Genomic DNA, 20,670 nt, shown 5'->3' with positions numbered 1-20,670 from the left:
GATAATTTCAGTTTCTCTTTTCCCTTGCTTGTCCAGTCACTCCAGTTTTGGTTGGGACTGGCATCTCCTGTGGTGTTTAATGAGTGTGTTTCGCTCTCCTGTGCCAGGTCCCAGGCTTGTATTAAAACCCTTTTCATCCTATTTGAGTGTCTGTTCCTTAAATAATGTCACATCATCCCCTGCCCTGCACAGCAAGGAGCTGAAACTTTTTCAGTTTCCGCTGAGCTCTGGGGCCAGGGAAATTGTGAACTGTTGGGTTGTTTGTTTGCAAAATGGAACTTCTGCTGTGCTGAACCCTAAGACTGTAATTTTTTTGTTTGCTTGCATTTCGGAGCAGTTAGCCTTCAGAGCTGAATGTTTTCCTTTTCATTGTAATAAACTGCTTGCTGTTTGTCTCTGGTTTGCATGTGGTACTCAAAAGACCCATTTCATGTGTGGTGAGAGATTGTTTGAGGGACTCCAGAGGGTTTTAATGATATTTGTTTGAAATTATGTGAATTAGTTTGTAGGAAAGTTGTTTTTATTTCTCCTCTTTGTTTACATACTTTAAATTAGCTTCTCTGTCATCACTTGTGACTATTTTTTGGGCTTTCTGCTAAGTAGAGAAAGGCTTATTGCAGGCTAGCAGAATGTTGGGAAATTAAAGTTGTGGGAAGTAATAGCACTGAAGTATTATATGTGGCTTCTCTTAACCATCTCCAAAATACCCATTTTATTTAAAATCCTTTTTCATAAACAAAACTCTGTGAAAGATCTTTCTCTGAGTCAAGTTTCTTTTTCCCCTCAAATTACGCAGGAATAACAGAAGATATTTCTGGCTTTGTTTTGAGATTCTTTAAATTTCAGATTTCCCCTTAAAAAAAGAAAAACCCTTGCACTGGGATCTTTTCCTCACAGAAATTCAGGAAGTTTATGTTACAGAGCGTATTTTCTTGGTATTTTACCACAGCAGTTTGGAAGGCTTTCAAACCCAATCCTGAACCCCAGAACTTCAACAGAACATTTCCTGTGAAGTTACCTTCAAACACACACACACTCTCTCCTTTCCGGAGCTGTGGAGCCAAACCTCTTCTTTCTCTAAAGTTAAACTTGGCAAAGTGGGGTGGGATTTAGACCACTCTTTCTGCAACTTCCTAAGAAATGGAGTGGAGGCACAGTTCTGCCTGGACCATGGGATTGAAATTTGGGCTAGCTAATGTACTGGAATTCTTCTCTACAGTAAACCTGTTCTTTCCAGTGTATGTAGGTTACAGGCTCTGTGGGATTGTCTCCTGGAATGAGATGTTGATAAGACAGAGCAAGACCCAACACTTACAATTCCTTTCCAAAAGTCCCAGTGTCTTTGGTGGTCGGGGGGGGGGAGGGGACTGGGGGCTGGTGTGACAGGATACAGTCTTATAAAACTTCCAAAATTGCATCCTAGACTTAATTTTCTAATTTTTTTCTGTCTTGAAGGCTCAGCTGTCTCAGGTTCTGGAAGAAGTGGGAAACCACAAGCAAAGAGCAGAGATGGTAAGTGTTCAATTTTTGCTTGTTTTGTGTGGTGTGTTGTTTTTTTGTTTGTTTGTTTGTTTGTTTTAAATTTTATTTTTTGAATTGTTTCACAGAGCAGTAACATATGCAGAGTTCAGTTCATTTAAACAATGGATCAGTTCCAAATACTCAGAAATTAATAGCAAATAAACATTGTAAAAGTTTGTGTTGTTACTGCCACTCTTGGCACTCCCTGTCTCCATACTCACCTGGAAAAAGTGTTGGATGAGATCTAGTGTCCTGTCTTCCCTTTTTTTTGCAATTTCCTTTCTCTTTAGCAATTCTAGATCAGAAGCAAGCATTTCATTTCATACTGAATTAACTCCTTCCTTTGGGGGCCTTTGATTCACTCCCAAGTGTGCAAAGGACAAGCAGATGAGATATCACAGAATTATCAGGAACTATTTTTTTTTTTTTGCAGTATCTTGTTAATTTTCTGCTGGGTTTGTCTATTTTATTGGCACTTTCCTCAAGGACCAAAAAGAACAGAGGCCACAAAACCAGACAGGGAAGTTTATGTGCAGTTTCATGACTACTGTGTACAATTCTTCATACTCAGGAATAAATGAGGTGTCAGCATTAAGCAGTTTCATGAACCGTTGTTTTTGCTAATGGGTGAATTGTGGGATTCCTGCAACTTTTTCTAGTCACAAGAAAAACCTGAGCAGTACCCAAGACGTAGAGACCCGTTCTGTAGATGTGATTAATTTTATTACTAATGAAAAAATAGGCCTGCATCACTGGCAAGTAAGTAGGTGCTAAACAGACATCTGTTCTAAAATCCGAATCATAAACTATGGTTCCAACAGGGATCTTTTTAGACTCGTGCTGAACTCTAGCTGGGCACTGGAGGGCAGGACTGCCATGCCCCTGCTGTGCTGTTAATGGGTTGCCATACGTCTGTTGGTATCTTTTTTTTTTTTCAGTTTGTGCCTCTTGCTGTTTCAACATCAGATTCTTCATAGTGAGAGCGTTAATTAATTCTGGTTCTGGGGTGGGCTCACATTGTGGGCAAACATTTTTGTATGCCCAGCTGCTTTCTGTGGTGATGCAGGTCACCACTGATACTTCCAAAGAAAACTGAATTAATCCTATTCACCATCTGATCTCATTTACGTGCTGCCTTGTTATGGTTTCAAATTCTATACAATCAATTTTGCATCTGGACGTATCAGAGGAAAAACTTGCTGTTGTGTTTTTAATGTTCTGATGCTTTGGGGTTTTTTTAAACATTTCAGAGATTTTTCTTTTGGGCTCATTAAGCCTGGATTTCGAGTTGCTTGTTTGCCTTCAAAAATTTGTTGTGTTAAACAATCTAGCAGAGAGCTGGAGAAACTGGAACTTCCAGCATTAAAGCATTAATTGGTGTTGTGCAACAACCATCAGCAGAGGATAAAGCAGCAGTCAGTGTTTGCTGCCTGTTCCCAAGGGTTTCTCTGTGGAAAACTGCAGGTCTTGTGATCTTCCAGTAAAGTTTACATCAACCTCCCATGAACAGGCTGTCTTCTGTGGTGCTTTAGACGATGGATTGCAGATTGTGAGGTGTGGGCTGTATTCAGCAGTTTGAATTTCGTTCAGTAAATACAGGGAAATTGCTTCATAGAGGGGAAGAGAGATATTCCCCCCCACCCCCTTTTCCCTTTTGAGGGAAAATCTGGCAGTATAGTGCTTTCTTTTCACTGGTGGTGGATGATTCTCCTGCATCCTCAGTTGAAATCTCCCTTGTAGGGAAAGTTATGTCACTCTATGTCTTCTACAGTGTTGACAGAGACAGAGGTATGTCCCCTTTGGGTGGGGCTGTGCTGGAGCTGCCTGCCCAAGGGTTCCTGTGGATATACCATCAGCCCCCCTCTCCTCCCTGCTGTCCAGCAAAATGTTCTTTATGTGGGTTCCCCCCCCACTCCAGATCAATGTCTCACCTGGATGACCTTATTTTCAGATTCCTTTAAATGTGACACTTCAGCAAAATTATTTGCCTGGTTTGGATTCCTGGCATCTCACCTTCCTTTTTCCTGCCTTTTACCTGTGAGCCTCCAGCCTCACTTTGATGCTGTCTGTGGCTGCAGGTGCAGAAGAGCTCCCCCTGATCTGGGTGCTGACAGATGTGGGTATTGCTTTTCATCAGCTCTTCTGCAGACAGGCCTATGGCTCTAAGTGAAATGGAATAAACACCTGTCAGGTGCTATCATACAGTCTTTGGGCTGCTACTGGGATGAACCTCTGTGCAGGTGACATCTCTGCTGCCACCCTGAAAAGAACTGATGGCTTTGCCCCCCTCCCCAGGCACTGGAAATGAAGGGATGTGCTGTGGGGCTGCTGAACTGGCTGTTTGCATCTCACTGAGGAGTTTGATGTCTTCCTTGTGTGCAGTGGGGGCATCTCAGATGCCTTGGTAAATAATTCACTCTTTACACAGCAATATTTAAAAGTAAAATACTTGTGGGATAAATCTGATAGGACCGTGGCCTCAATAAAACTGGATCTGCAGGCTCTGTGTCCTTGGAGGAGAAGGCCCTGGCTTAGGGAATTGTGTCCCTGGGGGACAATATGAAACAAAGGGTGGTGTGTGCTATGGAGGGCACAGTGCCAGGCTGGGGCACAAGGTCCTGCTAAAGGAAAATGGGATGGACTGTCATGGATTACTCCAGCCTGGGATTTCATTGCTTGTCAACTAAAACTGAGTGTGCTACTGGAGAAACAAAAAAAAAAAAAGAAATTTAAACATCTTCAGTTAATTGCAGTTGACAAGACAAAGGCAGTTTGACTTTCCAGTATTAATTAGCAAACCCATACTAATTAGCTTGTATAAGCACAATTCATGCTTCTTTCCCTAAATGCAATTAATATTGCAACTGAAGACGTCTCTGGGCTGTGCTGCTGTATCATTAACATACTTTGCCCTAATTAGACACGGCCAGTAGTGGCTGGAGAAATGAGTTTGTGATTACAGCCATAAAAAATCCTCTAATATTTTATATCCTTCAGGGAACTTGAACCTAGAATTTATTTTTTGATTTAAGAAAAATTACCCTTATCATTGTGCTGTGTAATTAACAACGGAACTTTGATTTTCCTCTCCCTCTAACCCTTCACTTATTTATTTTTCTTTATTCACAGTTTGTTTTCCCACTGTAAGGGAACAGTGCCTGCCCAGTCTTCTGAGAGGTGACACATAACAGAGTCACCACTCTGATAGGGCTCAGATCACTGGGCTGTCTCACAGATCTGTGGGGTTTGTCTCTTTTATTTGCTGAATGTTTTTTATTGTGTATTTTTTTTTTGGTGCCTAAGCACACTTCTTTCCTGCAATGTTTTCTTATGCATGTTTACTTTTCTGACAATTTTATCAGCCCTGGAAGTGTTTTCTTTATTGGGGCTGGTGCTCTAGTGTCTGTATCTTCAGGATGTGCCAGGAGATGTCTCAGAGAGTTCACACATATGGCTCCCTGTTCTGTAGTCCCAGGATCTTATTTCTTATGGGATGTTAGTTTAGTGCTCTACTGGCCTAAAGCTGGGAGCAAGCTTCACTCACACCAAAATATTATTTGTGGGAAATGCTTTCTTGTTTGTTATATTATTTTTCTTTCCTTCCCTGAGGGAGGGAAGCAGAAGATGTGCTTGTTTTTCTAATTTCCATTTGCCTTTTTCATATCCCTTTATAGGCAGGAGGAGGTTGTTTGGCTCAAGGTTGCCATCCAAGCAACAGCTGTGATCTCTGATCTTACTCTTTCTTCCAGTCTGGTTCTGTAGCACGGGGCATTCATGTCAAGATTTCTTTTTCTCCATCATTAATCCCTAAGGGAAGTCAGCTTGGTATTAAAAAAGCATCACCTGTATTTTCTTTGCCCTGAGGTGCCCTGGGTATCTTTTGACTTTCATCTTCAAAAGACAGCTTGGCCCATGTGGGCTCTGAAATCTATAGACTGCTCGTTGGAACAAATTATATTTCACCCTCCAGCAGATTAAAAAGGATGGATATATGAATCAGAAGAATTGCTTAGCGGGGTGGGAGGTAAAGAAGATTTGAAGTCCAAGAATGCAACTGTCACCAAATGAGTGGCATAAATTGAGTGTCCTTACAGAAGCAATAAAGGCACCTTAAAATGAATATAATGAACACCCCGTGCCTTGAGGAAAAGCGTTGGTTAACCCTCTGCAGAGAACAGGAGACCTTTATTTAGGAGCAGCAGGTCAGCAATAGTTAAAGAACCAAATCATGTGTTCAGTCTGATGAAATCATAATGTTTAGGATTAACTTAAATGTCAGTGACTGCCTACACTGATGGTTATCAGAGGAAGAAATGGAGACAGAAAGGAGAGTGTGTGAAGGAAATAAACTCAGAGTGTTGTATGTGAATGATGTAGTTGGGAACTAACTGTTGACTGGAAGACAACATGGAAAAATTATTACCGTAATTTTAATTTGCAGGTAATAACGATGATAATAGCAAAAACGTGAACTTTAATATAGAAAGACCTGCCCTGGATAACTGGCCAATAGAACTCATTTAATTCTTGTTTAAGAGTTATTGAACATAAAGCAAGAAATACAACAGACCAGGCATAAGAACAAAAGTGATGTTCATTAGTGGAAATGTAAATTCTCTGTATTATCTATAACAGGAAGGCAATTAAATGTGGGATTAGAGAGCTGAACCATGGTAGTTATAAATAAAAATGAAGCTTTGCTGGAACATACACAGAACCAACAGGTTGGGAGGGGAAGGAGTCAACCGACTGGTGCAGGAGGCCTCCATCTATCAAAAGTGTGTTTCATAATTTCTGAATTGATTTAGCAAGTCTCCTTCCCTTGGGACAGACTTTATCCTAACACCTGGTGTGAGGCTGGCAAACCCAAGACAGATGAGCAGCGTGGCACTCAGCTGAGGAGCAGGGTGAATAGCTTTAGTAAGGCAATCTTAGGGAAATATCCAGTTCTCAAATCAGATTGAAAAACATGAATCTGGTTATAAAGAGACAGCAAAAGAAGTTAATCCAGAATGAAATGATATAGTAACAGAAGACTGGAAGAGGACTTTTAGATCATAAAGTCCAGTCCTTCAGTAACTGAGGCAATTGCAGCATATATCTCAGTTCATAAATTTATCAAGCTTGTCTTGAAACTGCTTTGGTTGTTTGTACCATTACTGTCATTGAAAGACTCCTCTGACAGCTGAAATCTTCCCAGTTCCAACTGAAAATATATGTGCAGTTAATATCCATTTTTTTCTTGTGCTAATGTTCTCCTTAAACTACAATGACTGTTCTTCCTCCCTCATATTTATGCTGAGACATATTTATAGAGAACAATTGTTCTCTCCCAGCCTTTCATTTGTCTAGGTTAAACAAATCAAGCTCTTGCAGTCTTCTCTTAAAACAGGCTCTTCAGGCTCCTCATGAATCCTGCAGCTCTCTTTAAATCTCTTCCCGTTTTTCTGTGTCTCCTTTGAAGATAAGTCACATCATTCCAGGTGATGTTCCAGCAGTATCTTATACAAAAGTATCTTCTACGGAAGCAGGGGATACAGGCAGGTGCCTCTTCCATCTGTGATGGAAGGGCTGAGCTGTATCCAGGATATCACTCGTTTCCACTGCCACATGGTACTGATGTTCATCCTGGGATCAGTTTATCTCCCCTACTCTTTGTCCTCCTCTCTAGTTTCTGACTGAGGAAGACTCAGTTTGTAGGGGAGATTCCAGCTGTTGTGTGACTTGCACTATGACACTTCAATTCTGTGCTCTTCCTTCTGTTCCTTCCTTCCTTACTCTTTCTGATCAGTTTATGCCCTTCTGTGATAAAGCCTCCCTGCTCTGTGCCATCAGGAACTGTGCTCATGCATTTATATTTTTTGACCCAAGCTCTTCAGTGAATTATTTTTGCTTCGAATATGTCTGAGACATTTTTTCTATCAGGTAGTTTGACTTCAGCAGAACCTTTAGTTCCTTGTTTGTTGTGCATATACTTCACAGTGTTTGTATTGTTCTTCACTGTATTGTATGATCTTGTTAATTCAGAATGGGAGTTGTTGGAAGAGGGGGGTGAATGTACAGGAGTCACTGATGCCCTACTTTAAATTTTCTCCCCATGTTTTTACTGTGGAGCTTTGGTTCTGAAGGTGGAGTGAACCCTCAACAGTGGGATGGGAGTACTTACTCATCTCCTTTCCCCTTTCTTAGAGAGCTCTCTCTCAGTGCCTGTTGTAAACAAGTACATTAAAACAGATCCTTGCTATTCCCCACTGTGTAGGAATACAGTGAGCTCTGAGGAACAGGCAGGATTACTTTTTTTCCCCCCTCTCTTAGCGCAGGGAATGATGAATGGCCTCAATTGGTGTTGCACCTGCTGCACATTCCCTCTTGGAAAATTCTCGTTCACCACACAAAACTGTGGCACTGTCAGAAGCATCTGTTGCACGTGACTATGGGCAAAGCAGCGTGGAGGAAGCTTTGGAATTCTGGTGGCTGAGTGCTGACATACTGCCTGTAAACTGGAGAGGTGACCAGCACATCACACTTCTCCACATTAGTATTTCAGTGCTATTTTAATTAGGTTACAAGAAGAGACTTAGTGAGTCAATTCTTGTGGTTTATCTCTGGTTTAAAAGTCTAGCCGGGCACATGGGATCAAAAAGTACATTCCCTTCAAATTAAAAAGAAATAAACGGTCTGTTTAAAAGTCCCATTACCCAAATGAACCTGCTGCTGGATCCATTAACGTGAAAGTTTTATGGAACTCGGCAGCACCGGTTGGTTTCAGCAGGGCTGTTTTCATTTGCTGTTCAAAGGCGGTAAGAGCTGACATGGGGTTAGGGCTGTCAGAAGGAAGAAACGTGGCTACCTGAAGTGGAGAGCTACCTTACTGCTGCTCCTCCCTCTGGCTCCCTGTGGGACAGGTACTGATGGATTTTGAGGAACAAACCTGAACAGCAGTTCCAGCTCAGATGGGACGCACTGACGTTGATCCCATTCCCAGCCCATCATTTGGAGTACCCCTAAAACCCAGCAAGGACTGGGGAGATGGATCATTTTCCTGTGCAGAGGATGGTGCTCTGCTACAGCTGGAGTGATCCTTGTCGGTGTCACTGTTGTCACTAAAATCTGAATTACACTGAGTTACTTAATTGAATGAGAATGGGATGGGGATATCATCAGAGGCTTTATTACAGTAGGCACAGCCTTGAGACACAAAGGACATATTTAATAGTCATGTGAGTATTGTGTTTTCTTGGCTCCATTCATCTTCACAGAGCCTGTAAGAAATGTATGGGCTACCTCAGACTCGCATGGTTCAATTTAGTGGAGATAAAATTACCTGGAGAGTGTAGGGGCTACATGTTATGTTCAACACTTTGAGAAAGCCAGGTCAGAGGTCCAGGATACGTCTTGGATTCCAGCATTTATGATCTTTTAGCTTGCCTAAAAGGCAGCTTGGAGAAGCTGTAGAAGCAAAACATGCTTCCAGTACATGTCCAGAGAGGGAAAGAAAGACTTGAAGCTGTTGAACAGTAGTAATTCATTTCTAGCAGTAATTTATTTCCAACTTCCATATGACAAGGATAGAGACTGGTTTCCTTCTGTTTTCACAGTCCTGGGAAGTCTTGCATGCATCAGAAAAGGACCATCCGGAGAGATCTGATCCAAGAAATCCAATTCTGTAGGCACAGTTTGTCCTGAACATGAAGAGGGATGTGAAGTTCTCTAGCTATGGGATCTGGGGGGGCATCAAGGGCATGTTCAGAGAATGTGCCTGCAGATCAAAGGTTGCTGGATACTTTTCTACTTGCCTGGGGCTGGCTTTGTGTGTACAAAAAGGGAGATAAAGGCTTAAAAAAAAGGAAGTTTCAAGACTTACTCCTTATATTGACAGCTTAATCAGCTTGCTGCATTATTTGCTTCCGATCTTATTGTGTCTCGGTGCCTTTAGAAGAGCTCGTTCCCAGTGTTTCTTGCCTTTGGCTGATGGATGCTGGGGGTAGGTAGTAACCATGGCAGGCTGGGGTCTTTCAGGGCAGCAGAGTCCTCCAGCACGAGCTGCAAAACCCAATTTATCCACAGGGACGAGAGGATCATAGAGCAGAATTTTTCCTGTGACCTCTTGGTAAATAATGAATGGCAGAGTCTTGCCTCTTTGGAATCGCTTAATTGAGGCTGACAACTCTTTGTTGTATTACAGGATCCAGCTTGTCAGGAGAATTTTAACTTATTTATGAATATTTCATTAACCTCCGAAGACTGGCTGTATAAAATCGAGCTCCTGCCAGGCCCTGTCCTGTTGATGCTGTGTTCAGTGCTAATGTCATCCCTGCACATCTATTACACCTTCCCTCTGAGCTGGACCTCGGAGTTTATTACTGGTGGCAGCAAGAACATGTTCACCAAAGGTTAAAATGCCAGGCTGCTACTTTGGCACCAGAACTGAACATGCGGTATTTGAGAGGGAATTGCTGTTTACCTTTTGTTCTGTGACTGCTGCTGGCAACTGAAGGGCAGCACAGGCGTCATCCTGAGAGGCTGAAAGGGGCAGAGCAGTCTTGGCAGGGTCCTGTAACCTTTGGGTTTTGGCATGAGGAGAGAGATTTCTCACTTTTGGCACATGAAAAACACCCTGCTTTTTGTCACAGGTGGACCACAGGATGGGTCATTTGGGTAGACAGCTTTAAACTTGCTCTTTTTAGCCTGTTTTTTGGGCAGGATTTGGGGAACAAGACTCCTCAAAGGTTCTGCTCCTTCCCTGAAGGCATCTGGGAGGCTCTGTCAGGAGAGCTGCTGCTTTTCCATAGCTGGATCCCTTGCCTCATCCTCCTATTTCCCATCTCTGGGAGTTAAGAAAGCACCTTGAGCAGCAAGCCCGGCTGACCCTCCCTCTCCCTGCCAAGACATGCCAGAAAACAGTGCTCCCAGCTGTAGTGAACTGCAAAATTGGGCTGGAGCTGCAGTGGGAGCGAGAGAGCTGTTCCTAAAAGCGTGTCAAAGTACAGGCTGTGTGCTGTTCCATGTGAGTCAGAGAAAGAAGATTAAGTTCAATTTTCAAGTTTAGCACTCAGTGAAGGCTCCTCTGCTTTCTTGCAGTATTAAGCAGGATTGATTCCACTGTATTCATGTTAGAAAACAAAGGAACAAAAACGGATGTTGGATTCCTCTTTTCTCTTTGATCTTCCTAGGTGCTTGGTAACTACATAGATTCTTCTCTGACTGGTTATTATATGATGATTTTTCAACAAGCAAACTAAAGGGGAGAGTGAGAGGTGGGATTACAAGCTCCTGTTTGATGAGAGTTGTTGAGTGAGTGCTCCGGAAACTCCTCGAGGCTATATTTTCAGGAAACAAACTGTATTCAGACTTTGTACGAAGGAGGTATGACATCTTTGCAGATTTATTTGTTGCTTTCCCTGTGAATTACAGCTGCTACAAGACTTCATTCTAGCAAAAATGCCTACTCCTGCATGAAAGAAACGCCCTGTGTGATGCTCTTCTTGGGAGCAAACAACTCCATTGCGCTTGTGCCACGGCCGCACTGGGCAGGGAAGCGGCACATTCAGTCTGGCACCTTGACAGGTTCCCTAAAGAGAGTCTTACTCTGTGTTTTGCTGTTCTAACCAGGAGTAATGGGTAGGAGGTGTCAGGCAGTTAAGGCTAATTACTCCAGAGTTTCCTTCTCTCAGTGGACACCAGCTGTTTTGCTCTCCCTGGTTGGGAGGAGCTTTCGGTAGTAATTAAAGGAAACAGTCGTCTACACACTGGTGAAAGTGGTGGAGCGAGGCTGATAACAGCAGAGAGCTCTGAGCTGAATGAACATGGAAATTAGGTGATCCTTCTTCAGAATGAGCTGTTAGAGCAAAGAGAGGGGGTTTGGACGTGAAGCTGTCAAGGTGTTTTGCCATCACGCAGTGGCAGTGAGGTCTCCCAGCAGCGCCTGGGAGCGTGGGCACGGCAGGCTGAGAGGAAGAGATTCCTTGTCTGCTCCTTTCTCGGAGTGAGGGTTGAAATATGTAATTATACTTGAATAAACTCATAGGTTTAAATTAACATCTCCAGTTCCCTTACTTGATGTGTCTCTTGCACAAGACGTTTGCTTTTCTTGCCTGTGAAGTTGTTCATGTTGGGCTCTGAGGCAGCTTCCATCCTGCTGAAACGTCCTGTAGTTGTTCATTTCCAAACTCAGGTCTTGCACCCCATTCCAGGCTACCAAAAAGAAATAAATACAGCATATAGTTGGGGACAAAGATGAAGACAAAACTGTTGTTACCCATGTGATGACTGGTGTTGCACTGTTGTCACGGGGTCTGTGCTGGGGCCCAGGGCAGTTGCCTCCAGATGTGCTGTAGCACCAGCAGAGCATCTGTCCTCAAAACAGAGGAACAGGCTCCCTCCAGAGCAGCTGTGTGTTTTGTGTATTCACCATGTAATTCCCCACCTATGAAAAAAGAATCATAGAATGGTTTGGGTTGGACGGGACCTTGAAGATCATCTTGTTCCACCTCCACCACCCATACCCCCTTGATCATGTTGCAGGGGCAAGATCCAGAGAATATTCTGAGTTGGAAGTGACCCACAGGAATCATCAAGTCCAACTCTTAAGTGAATGGCCCATACAGTGATTGAACCTACAGTCTAGGGGTTATTGGCACCAGGCTCTAACCAGCTGAGCTAATCTTGGAATAGATGAACCGAGGGGGGTGGGTGAGTGGGGAAAATCAGCATCTGGTGGTGTTGGGATGTGACAAGGTATTAGAGAGGGGCAGGAGGCTGAGTCTTGGGGTAAGGGTGTGTTGAGGGGTTTGGGGAAGATATTGTTGGATGGGCTGTGCAGGAGGAGGCTGAGGCTTTGGAGGGTGTGATATGATGAGGATCTCTTCTTTACATGCTTACAAGTGGGCTGGCAGCTTAGGCTCGTGGTTGATGCTGCTCATACAGGAGTGTGGTAATTTTGAGCCCCCTGTGGCATTTGCCTTATTTTGCAGAACAAACTGTTTTCCAGTAATAGCCTGTACCACTGTGATTACACATGGAAAACCCCGGGGTAACTGGTTTAAATAGGGTGTCTGTGCATTCTTCCTCTTGTTCCTTTGCAGAAGGGCTGAGTTTGGCTCACTGAGCCCGTCTGGAGTTTCACCAAGTTGTGCTGGTGCCACACAATGTGAAGGGGAGGTGTTGGAAGGAAAGCTGTGGGCTGCCTGCAGATTGGGAATCAGAGGGGAGAGGTGAACGCTCGTTAGGGCTCCCTTGGGATAGATGAATTAGTTAATGACTATGCTGTGCTTTGAAAATGCAAATGCTGTGTCAGAGCTAAGTCTGATTATAATAATCAATCTTCCTTTGGAGAGGGTGCTGGAGATGGGGAGGGGGGTGAGGGATGAGACTGGCACTGAATTTTTAGATCGCAGATCTGCATTTCTCCACTGTCGTTAAGGAACTCTGACATCGCCCGAGAGGTCAGCAGGACTGGGGAGAGGCAAAAGGTGGGTTGGGGAGGAATCACCCATGCCAGGCTCCTGGGCAGGCTGAAGTTAATTTTGTAATTTTTTTCCTTATGATTGTCCTGCCTGGAAAGGGAGGGGCTGTCGTCTGCTCCTGTGTGTGAGCTACCCCTGCTAATGGGAAAGACAGAAACTGCCTCATAAGCAGGATCCTCCAGGGATGGGAGAGAGAGGAGGGTGGCTGCTGCAGATGTCCAGTGCTGACAGCTCCTTCTCCCTTGGCACTTTATTCGTTTATAGCAAGCGTTCCTAGTAATTACACCTCTTAATTTAGGAGAGCGAGTGGGAGAAAGGAATATAAATTTGTGTATTAACTTTAGAGAATGGAAATAGGGCAAGCGAACCTTCTCTCTGGGAGATTATATTTGGAAATGAAATAGAATGACATTTGGTATAAATTTGAAAAATTGCTCTCTTTTTACTGCAACAGGAGGAGAAAAGCCACAATCCAGACTGTATTGGAGAGAAGCAGAAGTCAGCATATGTCCATTTCCCAGTGTGCTTGTATCTACAATAATATATATGTATGAGTACATTTTTAGGGAAGTGTTTGCTGAAAGGTTGCTCCTAGCCCTGTCTTCTCAGTGATAAAAGCACAGCAAGTTTGTTACAGATGGTGGAACCCATAGAGACTGGCGACTCTGATCCAGCCAGCCTTTGCCTTTCAAGAGAAAAAAAAAATGTATTTTTTTGCCTCAGCCAAGTGGGAAATAGGTAGTTCTAAACCATTTTTTATTGAATATCTGATTTTCTTTGGCTTTATTGCTTTTGTTTCACAATGGCATCAAGGATTAATTTTCCTCAGAAAATGTACCAACTAATCCCGGGCTGCTTAGCCTGTTTCTAAATGGCAAGTAATACTTTGGTTTGCAAGTATTGTCCTACTTTTTGAAGAAGAGTAAATTTCACTAAGAAATCTGGTGAGGCTTAGTTCTCCCCATGGGTGCTTCTCTGCAGGTGTTTTGGGCGAGCACCCCTCCAGAATGCCAGTGGGATGGGCGTATGGAAGAGATGGTGCTGCTTTTGCTGACCAGAACGATCTCTGGAAGTGCTCAGCGTGGTGTTTTACTGCCACGCGGCGTTGCTGGACACCCAAATTAAACTCCCCTGAAGTTCATGTATGTTTGATTTCTGTCCTGATGCTGGATTTGTAAGTTTATAGACAATACCAGACTTGCTGTGCTGCCTTGTGGGAAGAGAGGCAAATAAGATCCTTAGTCACTGCTACATCCTATGGAGAGAAGCACAAATAGCATCACTGTTGTATCGAGGTCCTGGTTTGCCTCTTCTCAAACCTCAGTGTATGGGTCATACTTGGGGTCCCATTTCTCTCTGTTCTTGTCTATTTTAGTGTACATTCTTCCTTTCCAAGTTTGCTTGGTTTTCATACACTTGAAATATTTATGTTTTGAAATGGCTTCCTGAGTTGTGTTGAGACTTGTTGTCAAACACAACCTCTCAGTTCACCTTTCCACGCTGGCTCCGTACGACTCAGTTCTATTTATCGCTGCCGTTCGAAATCAGCCCTTTTGCTGAGGAAGGCCTTTCAAAGGATGTTGCATCAGCCCATTGTTAAATAAACCTTTAGACATTTATAATGGATTCAGCATTTCCTGCTTTTTACAGTTCCAAGAATGCTGAATGACGTGCAGACACACTTCATCAGGGTAAGATTGCTGTATCAGCCCCTCACTAAAATGCACTCATTATTCAAATAATAACTGTATGTCTCCAGCATGTGTTCTGTGAAATGTGTGTTCATGATGTGGGCGAATAAACCAGCCCCTTTTTCTTCATCATGCAAATCCTACTTTAGCAGGGAGTTGAAATACTTGAGATTTTGAGTCCTTTATTACTCAAAATGAGGCACCTGAAGAGAGATTTGATCATTAAATTGGGCAATGTGTTAAAATTTTCAGAAGTTCCTAAAAGTGGTTGTCAAGGGAGGGCTGATTTGTCCTGTGATAAGCCTCATTCTGAAGATGGAGTGTGGACAGCAGTGGGCACTGGGATGCTCTGGAAAGGCTTGTTTCCATCAGTGCTGAAACCCCCTGGAGTTGAGTGTGAGGAACAACAGGTCCATGGCATTGCAGAGGCTCAGGGTGCTTGGTTTGGAGGGGACAAATATGGGTCAGAAATGACGAATGCCAGAAATATACCAAGAAAATCAGGTCTCTAAAGTAAAGTTTTGTTTCATCTAGCTGTCAGGAGATAGATTTATAATTTTATGTTTTACCTGTCATGTCATATTTCTTTAAATAATTGCTACAGAAGAGAGAACCGGCAAGGAACATATTTCTTAACCTGCTGTGGGTGTTTGCTATGTCATTAACGCTTGGAGGAGAATCACCTTCTTGGAATCCTGTCCAGGCAGGTTTAAAAGCAATGCTGAAAGAAGAACGATATTTCATATAATTAAACACCAGAGGAAATTCCATCCGTGCTCTTCCTTCCTCTCTTTCTCGTTTGGTAAATAATGATGGCAGAGCTTATTTTGGAAAAAGTATTTGCATTTCAGCTTTTGGGGCACTTGCATATTTGTGGAAATGGACATTCTAAAATTAGTCTATATACTATGTCCTGATCACTTTGTATTGAGAGCAATAAAGCTGGACTGGAATTCATTCTTGTGAAGTGAAAGAGAATAGAAAAGGTTGAGAATAAATAAGATCATTTTAGGTTGAGAGCAAGAGATCTCAGTATATTCTGAGAAGAGAACAACATATCCTCAAAACATTAAGTGTCTGTTTTTGTGTTTTATTCACAAGTCATGGGCTCTGATATTACTCATTATTCTGCCTTATCTAGTGTCAGAAAAACCTTGGATAGCTTCTTAAAAAATTAAAATAGTAGCTCAGTTTCTTTTCCAGTTGCTAATATGTTCTGTACAGTGGGGATATTGCTGAAGGTCTGATCCTGATGTTATCCCCAAAGCTCCTGTAGATGTTGTAGGTCCTTAGGTCCCTCTTTGTAGCTTCCAGGATAGGAGTTGCAATGCTGTATTTTGGGACAATGTTCCCTCTCTGCTGTCAGTGCTAGTTAAAGGAACAAGATCAACATAAAAGAGAGCTGAAGGATCCAAGGCTGACCTGGGTCATTTGGTATGGAATGGGGGAATACAGCAGTGAGCTGTAATTTGAGCAGCCCTTTTCCCCTCTCTGCTGGGTAATGGCTTCTCCTAGTTTAATGTATTCAAAGTAATAAAAGTTTAACTCAGCCAGTTGTGTAAAATTATTGATAAAAATTGGAAGAGTTTAGACAGGAATAGTGAGTTGATTCAAAAAGCAGAAAATGCCTGCTGAAAGTGGCATCTGGTGAGCAAGAGAGACCAGGACTGGAAATTAATTGAGGAAATTGGGAATTAAGCAGAGAAAACAGCAGGAGGGGTTTGGCTCTTCCTCTCCTTATCCTTTTCTTGGTACAGATACTGAGAGGACATGCAGACAGGAATGGACAAACTGCCACTGTGGTGAATTGTTTCATGCTCATCACCCAGTCCTGGAGCTATCCTTGGGCTGTGTCAAAGGGAATGATCTCAGGAACCTCCTCACCTCTTAGGCTTCATCAACGGATTCTTTATTTTTTGCTTGATTTTGCCATTCTCTTCATTCCTGTTTTGTGAAGACCTATTTTCCTGCAGTGTGTTATCTTCACAAAAGCAGAATTGGATCCCAGCAATAAGCCACTCCATCTCATCTCAACTAATGTTTTTGTCCTGGAGAGGACATAAATAACATTTTTAGTAGCTTCTGTGAGATTGGCAGTAAGGGATGATTTCCTCTAACCTTTTTTAGGGATGAAACCCTAACAATTAAAATAAACAGCATCTTCTGAATGAAAGATTTAATACATTAGCTGTTTTACTTTCTTTTTTCATAGGTGGTTAGTGAGTTTTGAATGGCAGTAATTTCCTGTGGCACAAAGTAGTTTTAATCCTAGTTCTGGGAAGCAGGTCCATGTCAACATCTCACTGCTCGAGCCAGTTTCATCTGCAGTGAGATCACTGTGCCCTCCTCTCCCATCTCGCCTGGGGCACATCAGATTTTCCGTCCAGGTACTTTTGGTGCATGAAAACTGGGAGGACACAGAAATGACATGAAATGCCCTTACAGTCCGTGTGCCCTTCCTTGCTTGTTCTCCTTCAACAGCTTATTCTTAGAAACCCAGCAGAATCTCACCCTGCCTCGCCGAGCGTAGCTGGCACTCATTTGTCACCACTGGGCATCAGGCGAGACCTGCGCTGACACCCCACGGCAGTGCTCACTCGAGCTTGTGTGCATTCACTCTCCCGTCTCCTTTGCCCATTACACACTCCATTTTTTCCCTCTCTGTGCAGCCAATGCAGGAGACCCCAAATCACAGCAGATCACTCGCCCACCCCTCTGTCCCTCCTCCCCCGGGAAGGCGGCTGTGATTTATCTGCTCGTGCAGGTGAGCAGGTGGCAGCAGGACTTGAGGCTTAGCCGGTGATAAATAACGTACTCACCAGCCTTTCCATCTTCAGATGCTGTCCTCACACACCCCAGAAAGCAGCCCAAAACTCCTAAATAGCAAACACATCCAGGCTTCAGCAGGCACGGGAAACAGGAAGGATAATGAGTGTTTTCCTGCTAGAAGAAGGTTGGAATTGAAGCCTGCTCTTCATCCCGGTACCTTTTATTCACATTCCTGGAATTATCTGGTGTGCTTGCTTTATCCCCAGCCATCTGTGATGGGCTGAGCTGGGAGAGATAAGCTCAGTAATCAGAAAATTGAGGGAAGCATTTCTGGCTGTGATAATCTTATCAGGCAACTAATATACATTAACATTTGTACAGCCTGATGATGCAGGTGGGCCTTTGCTTATTTTTTATTCCTGGATGTTTTTTGACAGGCAGGGGGAGAATGCAGGGCTTCAGGGTGCCTGTGGGAAATTTGGTTAAAACATCTTTTCGACCCTCTCTCTTGTCTGCTCTGTTCCTGTGGTGTCAGAAAGGGGAGGGAGAATAATCCAACCATTCCTTTTCTGTCTTTCCTGCTAACAGTTCTGCCTTGCTCTACCTGTCTCTTCTGGTAAGCATGGAAGGGTGAAGAGGCAGTATGTCAGAATTTCAGTTCTGGCTGAGCAATATGACTACCTGTGTCAAGATGCTCCTTTTCCTTATAAAATTGAGGAGCTTCTGCAAGAAGCTTGCACAAGTTTGCCATTGCAGTGTGATTTTGCTCTGCAAGTCTAATCTGTGCTGTTGCAGGGAATGGTGAATTAATGGATTACTTTCCTGATTTTGAGCACTGAACTCTCTGTGGTCATAAGTTTTGCATCTATAATTAAGTCTGGGTTGCTTATTATTTTCCTCCTGAGTGAAAAATATAGTTTCTGTCAATAGATTTATTAGGGGAATTAGCCACCAGGTGGTAAAAGACAGATGACAAAAGGAAGTCCAGACTCTCAAGGATGAGTGTGAGGAAGGTCTATGCTGGGAGAAGGTGCTGGAACAGAAGTTTGAGTATCCTCTAGGTAGTTTGTCTCTGCTTTACACTTCATAATAAATCACTTTCTAAGGGGTTTGGAAACAAGTAACATATGGAGTTTATCAGTTTGCGCGTTGTCTTGATTGCTGAATTAGGGATCCAGATTGCTATAAGTCAGGGAGCCTGGGAATGGGAGAGTCTGGGTAAGAAGTTCTCATGTCTGTAGAGTTTCGAAGTACTTTCTTGTGAGTCCTTTCCCAAACAAGGCCAGAGGCAGAAAGTATTCTTAATTGTTTGTTCAACCAGAGCAACCCTAGCAGCTAGAGCTAGAAGTGTATATTGGAAAGGGCTGGAAATATTCCCCAGTCTTTTGGATTCAGTGTATGTGTCTTTGAGTTGTCCTGGAAAAGACAGTGTAATCCTGTGTTTCATTTCTTCTGGGGAGGAACTGAGGCTAAATGAGGTTGAACTGTCAATACTGAATCTCAGGTACCAACGAGCTTTTCTGCATCCCATTATCCATGGGGATAGGGGAAATACCTGTAAGAGAAGCAGAAGCTTTGCTGCTAAAAGTCAACTTTCTGTGCCTCATCTACCTTAGAGAAGATACTGGAGAAAGCAGAAGGGATTGTAAAGGGAAGCAGGGTTAACTGAGGCTTTGCCATTCAACATGGGAGAAGTTGTGCTTCACGTCCATATTCTGATGGATGTCTGTGTGTACCCCTTTGCTGTTCGTGTGTACCCCTTGCTAGTGCTGGAGGAACTAACACCTTTTCTCTTCTGCAGCTGGAGGTGGAGATGAAGGTCCTGAAGTCTCAGCAGTGCACAGCTGAGCAGAGCACTGTCATCACCAAGGAGGAGGTGGACATGCTCAGGTAGGCAAAACGAGGGGAAGGCCGAGCAGGTTCTGCTGTTTTTAGTGGAACTAATGAGAAGGGAAATGCCCAGGGTAGTTTCACTGCCTGCTCTGGTTATTGTCATCTCGTGGTAGGCAGAGCACCATGTACAGGACCTACAGTGCATGAAGTGTATGTTTGCAGACTGCCTGTGTTCATAGGCTGCCTTGTGGTAGCATTGATCAGAACATATTTTCTGTGTGTTCCTGAAGTGGAATGCTCTTTTCCCAAGCACACTTTTTACTTTCTCACCAGCTTTTATGGACATGAGAAATCCATGAGGCATTAACAGAAACCCTCAGCTCCTGATTTGTTCAGCATTTAGGTATTTTATAAGCTTTGCTATCTTGTGGGGGCTTCAGGCTCTTCTCTTTTAATGTTTGGGGTCTCCTGCTGTCAGTTAATTCATAAGACTGGCTCTTGCATCACTATTCCCCCTGTTGACTTCCTTTCCTGTGGAAACAGCACTGCTGTTTGTTTCTTGTTTTGACTAAATCTCGACTGTAAATACAGGATCTGTTGGCATGTGTGTGAAGAGGTTTAGAATCCAGCTTTTGTACTCCTGATGCATGTGTAGCACTGGAGATAAAAGAGGGATGTTTCCCCTTGTGCATTGGCAGAGAGGTACCTGTTGTGATTCAGTGAAAGAGAAGTTACAAAACAGCATTTCAGCAGAGGATACATGAGCATTTACAAAAGCCACAGTGAAGCTAGACAACCTTTCCATGTATTTATTGAAGCATTTATGGCTTCCACTGCAAAGCAGGTGACACAATAAATACTGAGAACAGAAAACTTCATCTGTTTCTAAATGTTTAATAAAGTTCCTTTTATTTAAGCTGAGAAAATCAGATCTTGACAGGCTGAGTTTTTTATTCTCAGCTGATGTAAGACTTTGGCTGGAGTTTTACTTCTTAATTCTTTTATATTTTCAGCTCCATCACAATAAAGCGTGACTGCCTCGTAGGACTGAAAGCAAGGTTTTGCAGCAAGCAGAATCCGGCAGAAAGCAGAAATTACTGGCCTATATGTTATGACTTTGCTCTTGTGCTTTGCCTCTGGAGCTTGTTTTATGGCTTTGAAAGCCCAGTTCCATGGCAGGAGGGAGGTGTTTGAAAATAACACATGTTCAGCTAAGCTATTCCAATACGTTTTAGGGCTGCACACCTAATCTTAGGGACTCACTCCTATAGTTCCCTCAAGGTGCTTTAATGGTTCTGGAGGCCCAAGGCATACATCTCCTTTTTTTATTCTATGATATGTTTGAGTTCTGGTAAAGGATAGCACACTGTGGCTTCCCTTTTTCAGGGAGA

At 43.2% G+C, this 20,670-nt stretch overlaps 1 protein-coding gene across 1 annotated transcript in view; it reads left to right on the top strand.

The window, feature by feature from the left end:
• The window catches only part of MAD1L1 (mitotic arrest deficient 1 like 1), a 344,432-nt gene that overhangs the window by 164,044 nt on the left and 159,718 nt on the right, over nucleotides 1–20,670 (top strand). Inside the window, exons 13-14 of the mRNA XM_027878245.1 lie at nucleotides 1,456–1,512; nucleotides 19,248–19,336. Of these exons, the coding sequence (XP_027734046.1) occupies nucleotides 1,456–1,512; nucleotides 19,248–19,336 (146 nt within the window). The remainder of the gene's footprint in view (nucleotides 1–1,455; nucleotides 1,513–19,247; nucleotides 19,337–20,670) is intronic.

The sequence above is a fragment of the Empidonax traillii genome, unplaced genomic scaffold (assembly GCF_003031625.1).
Source record: "Empidonax traillii isolate 1590-97213 ecotype Southwest subspecies unplaced genomic scaffold, ASM303162v1 scaffold39:size2480183, whole genome shotgun sequence".
NCBI classification, from domain to species: domain Eukaryota; kingdom Metazoa; phylum Chordata; class Aves; order Passeriformes; family Tyrannidae; genus Empidonax; species Empidonax traillii.
Note: the sequence above shows the minus strand (reverse complement) of the source record. Positions and strands in the feature narration are given on the sequence as shown.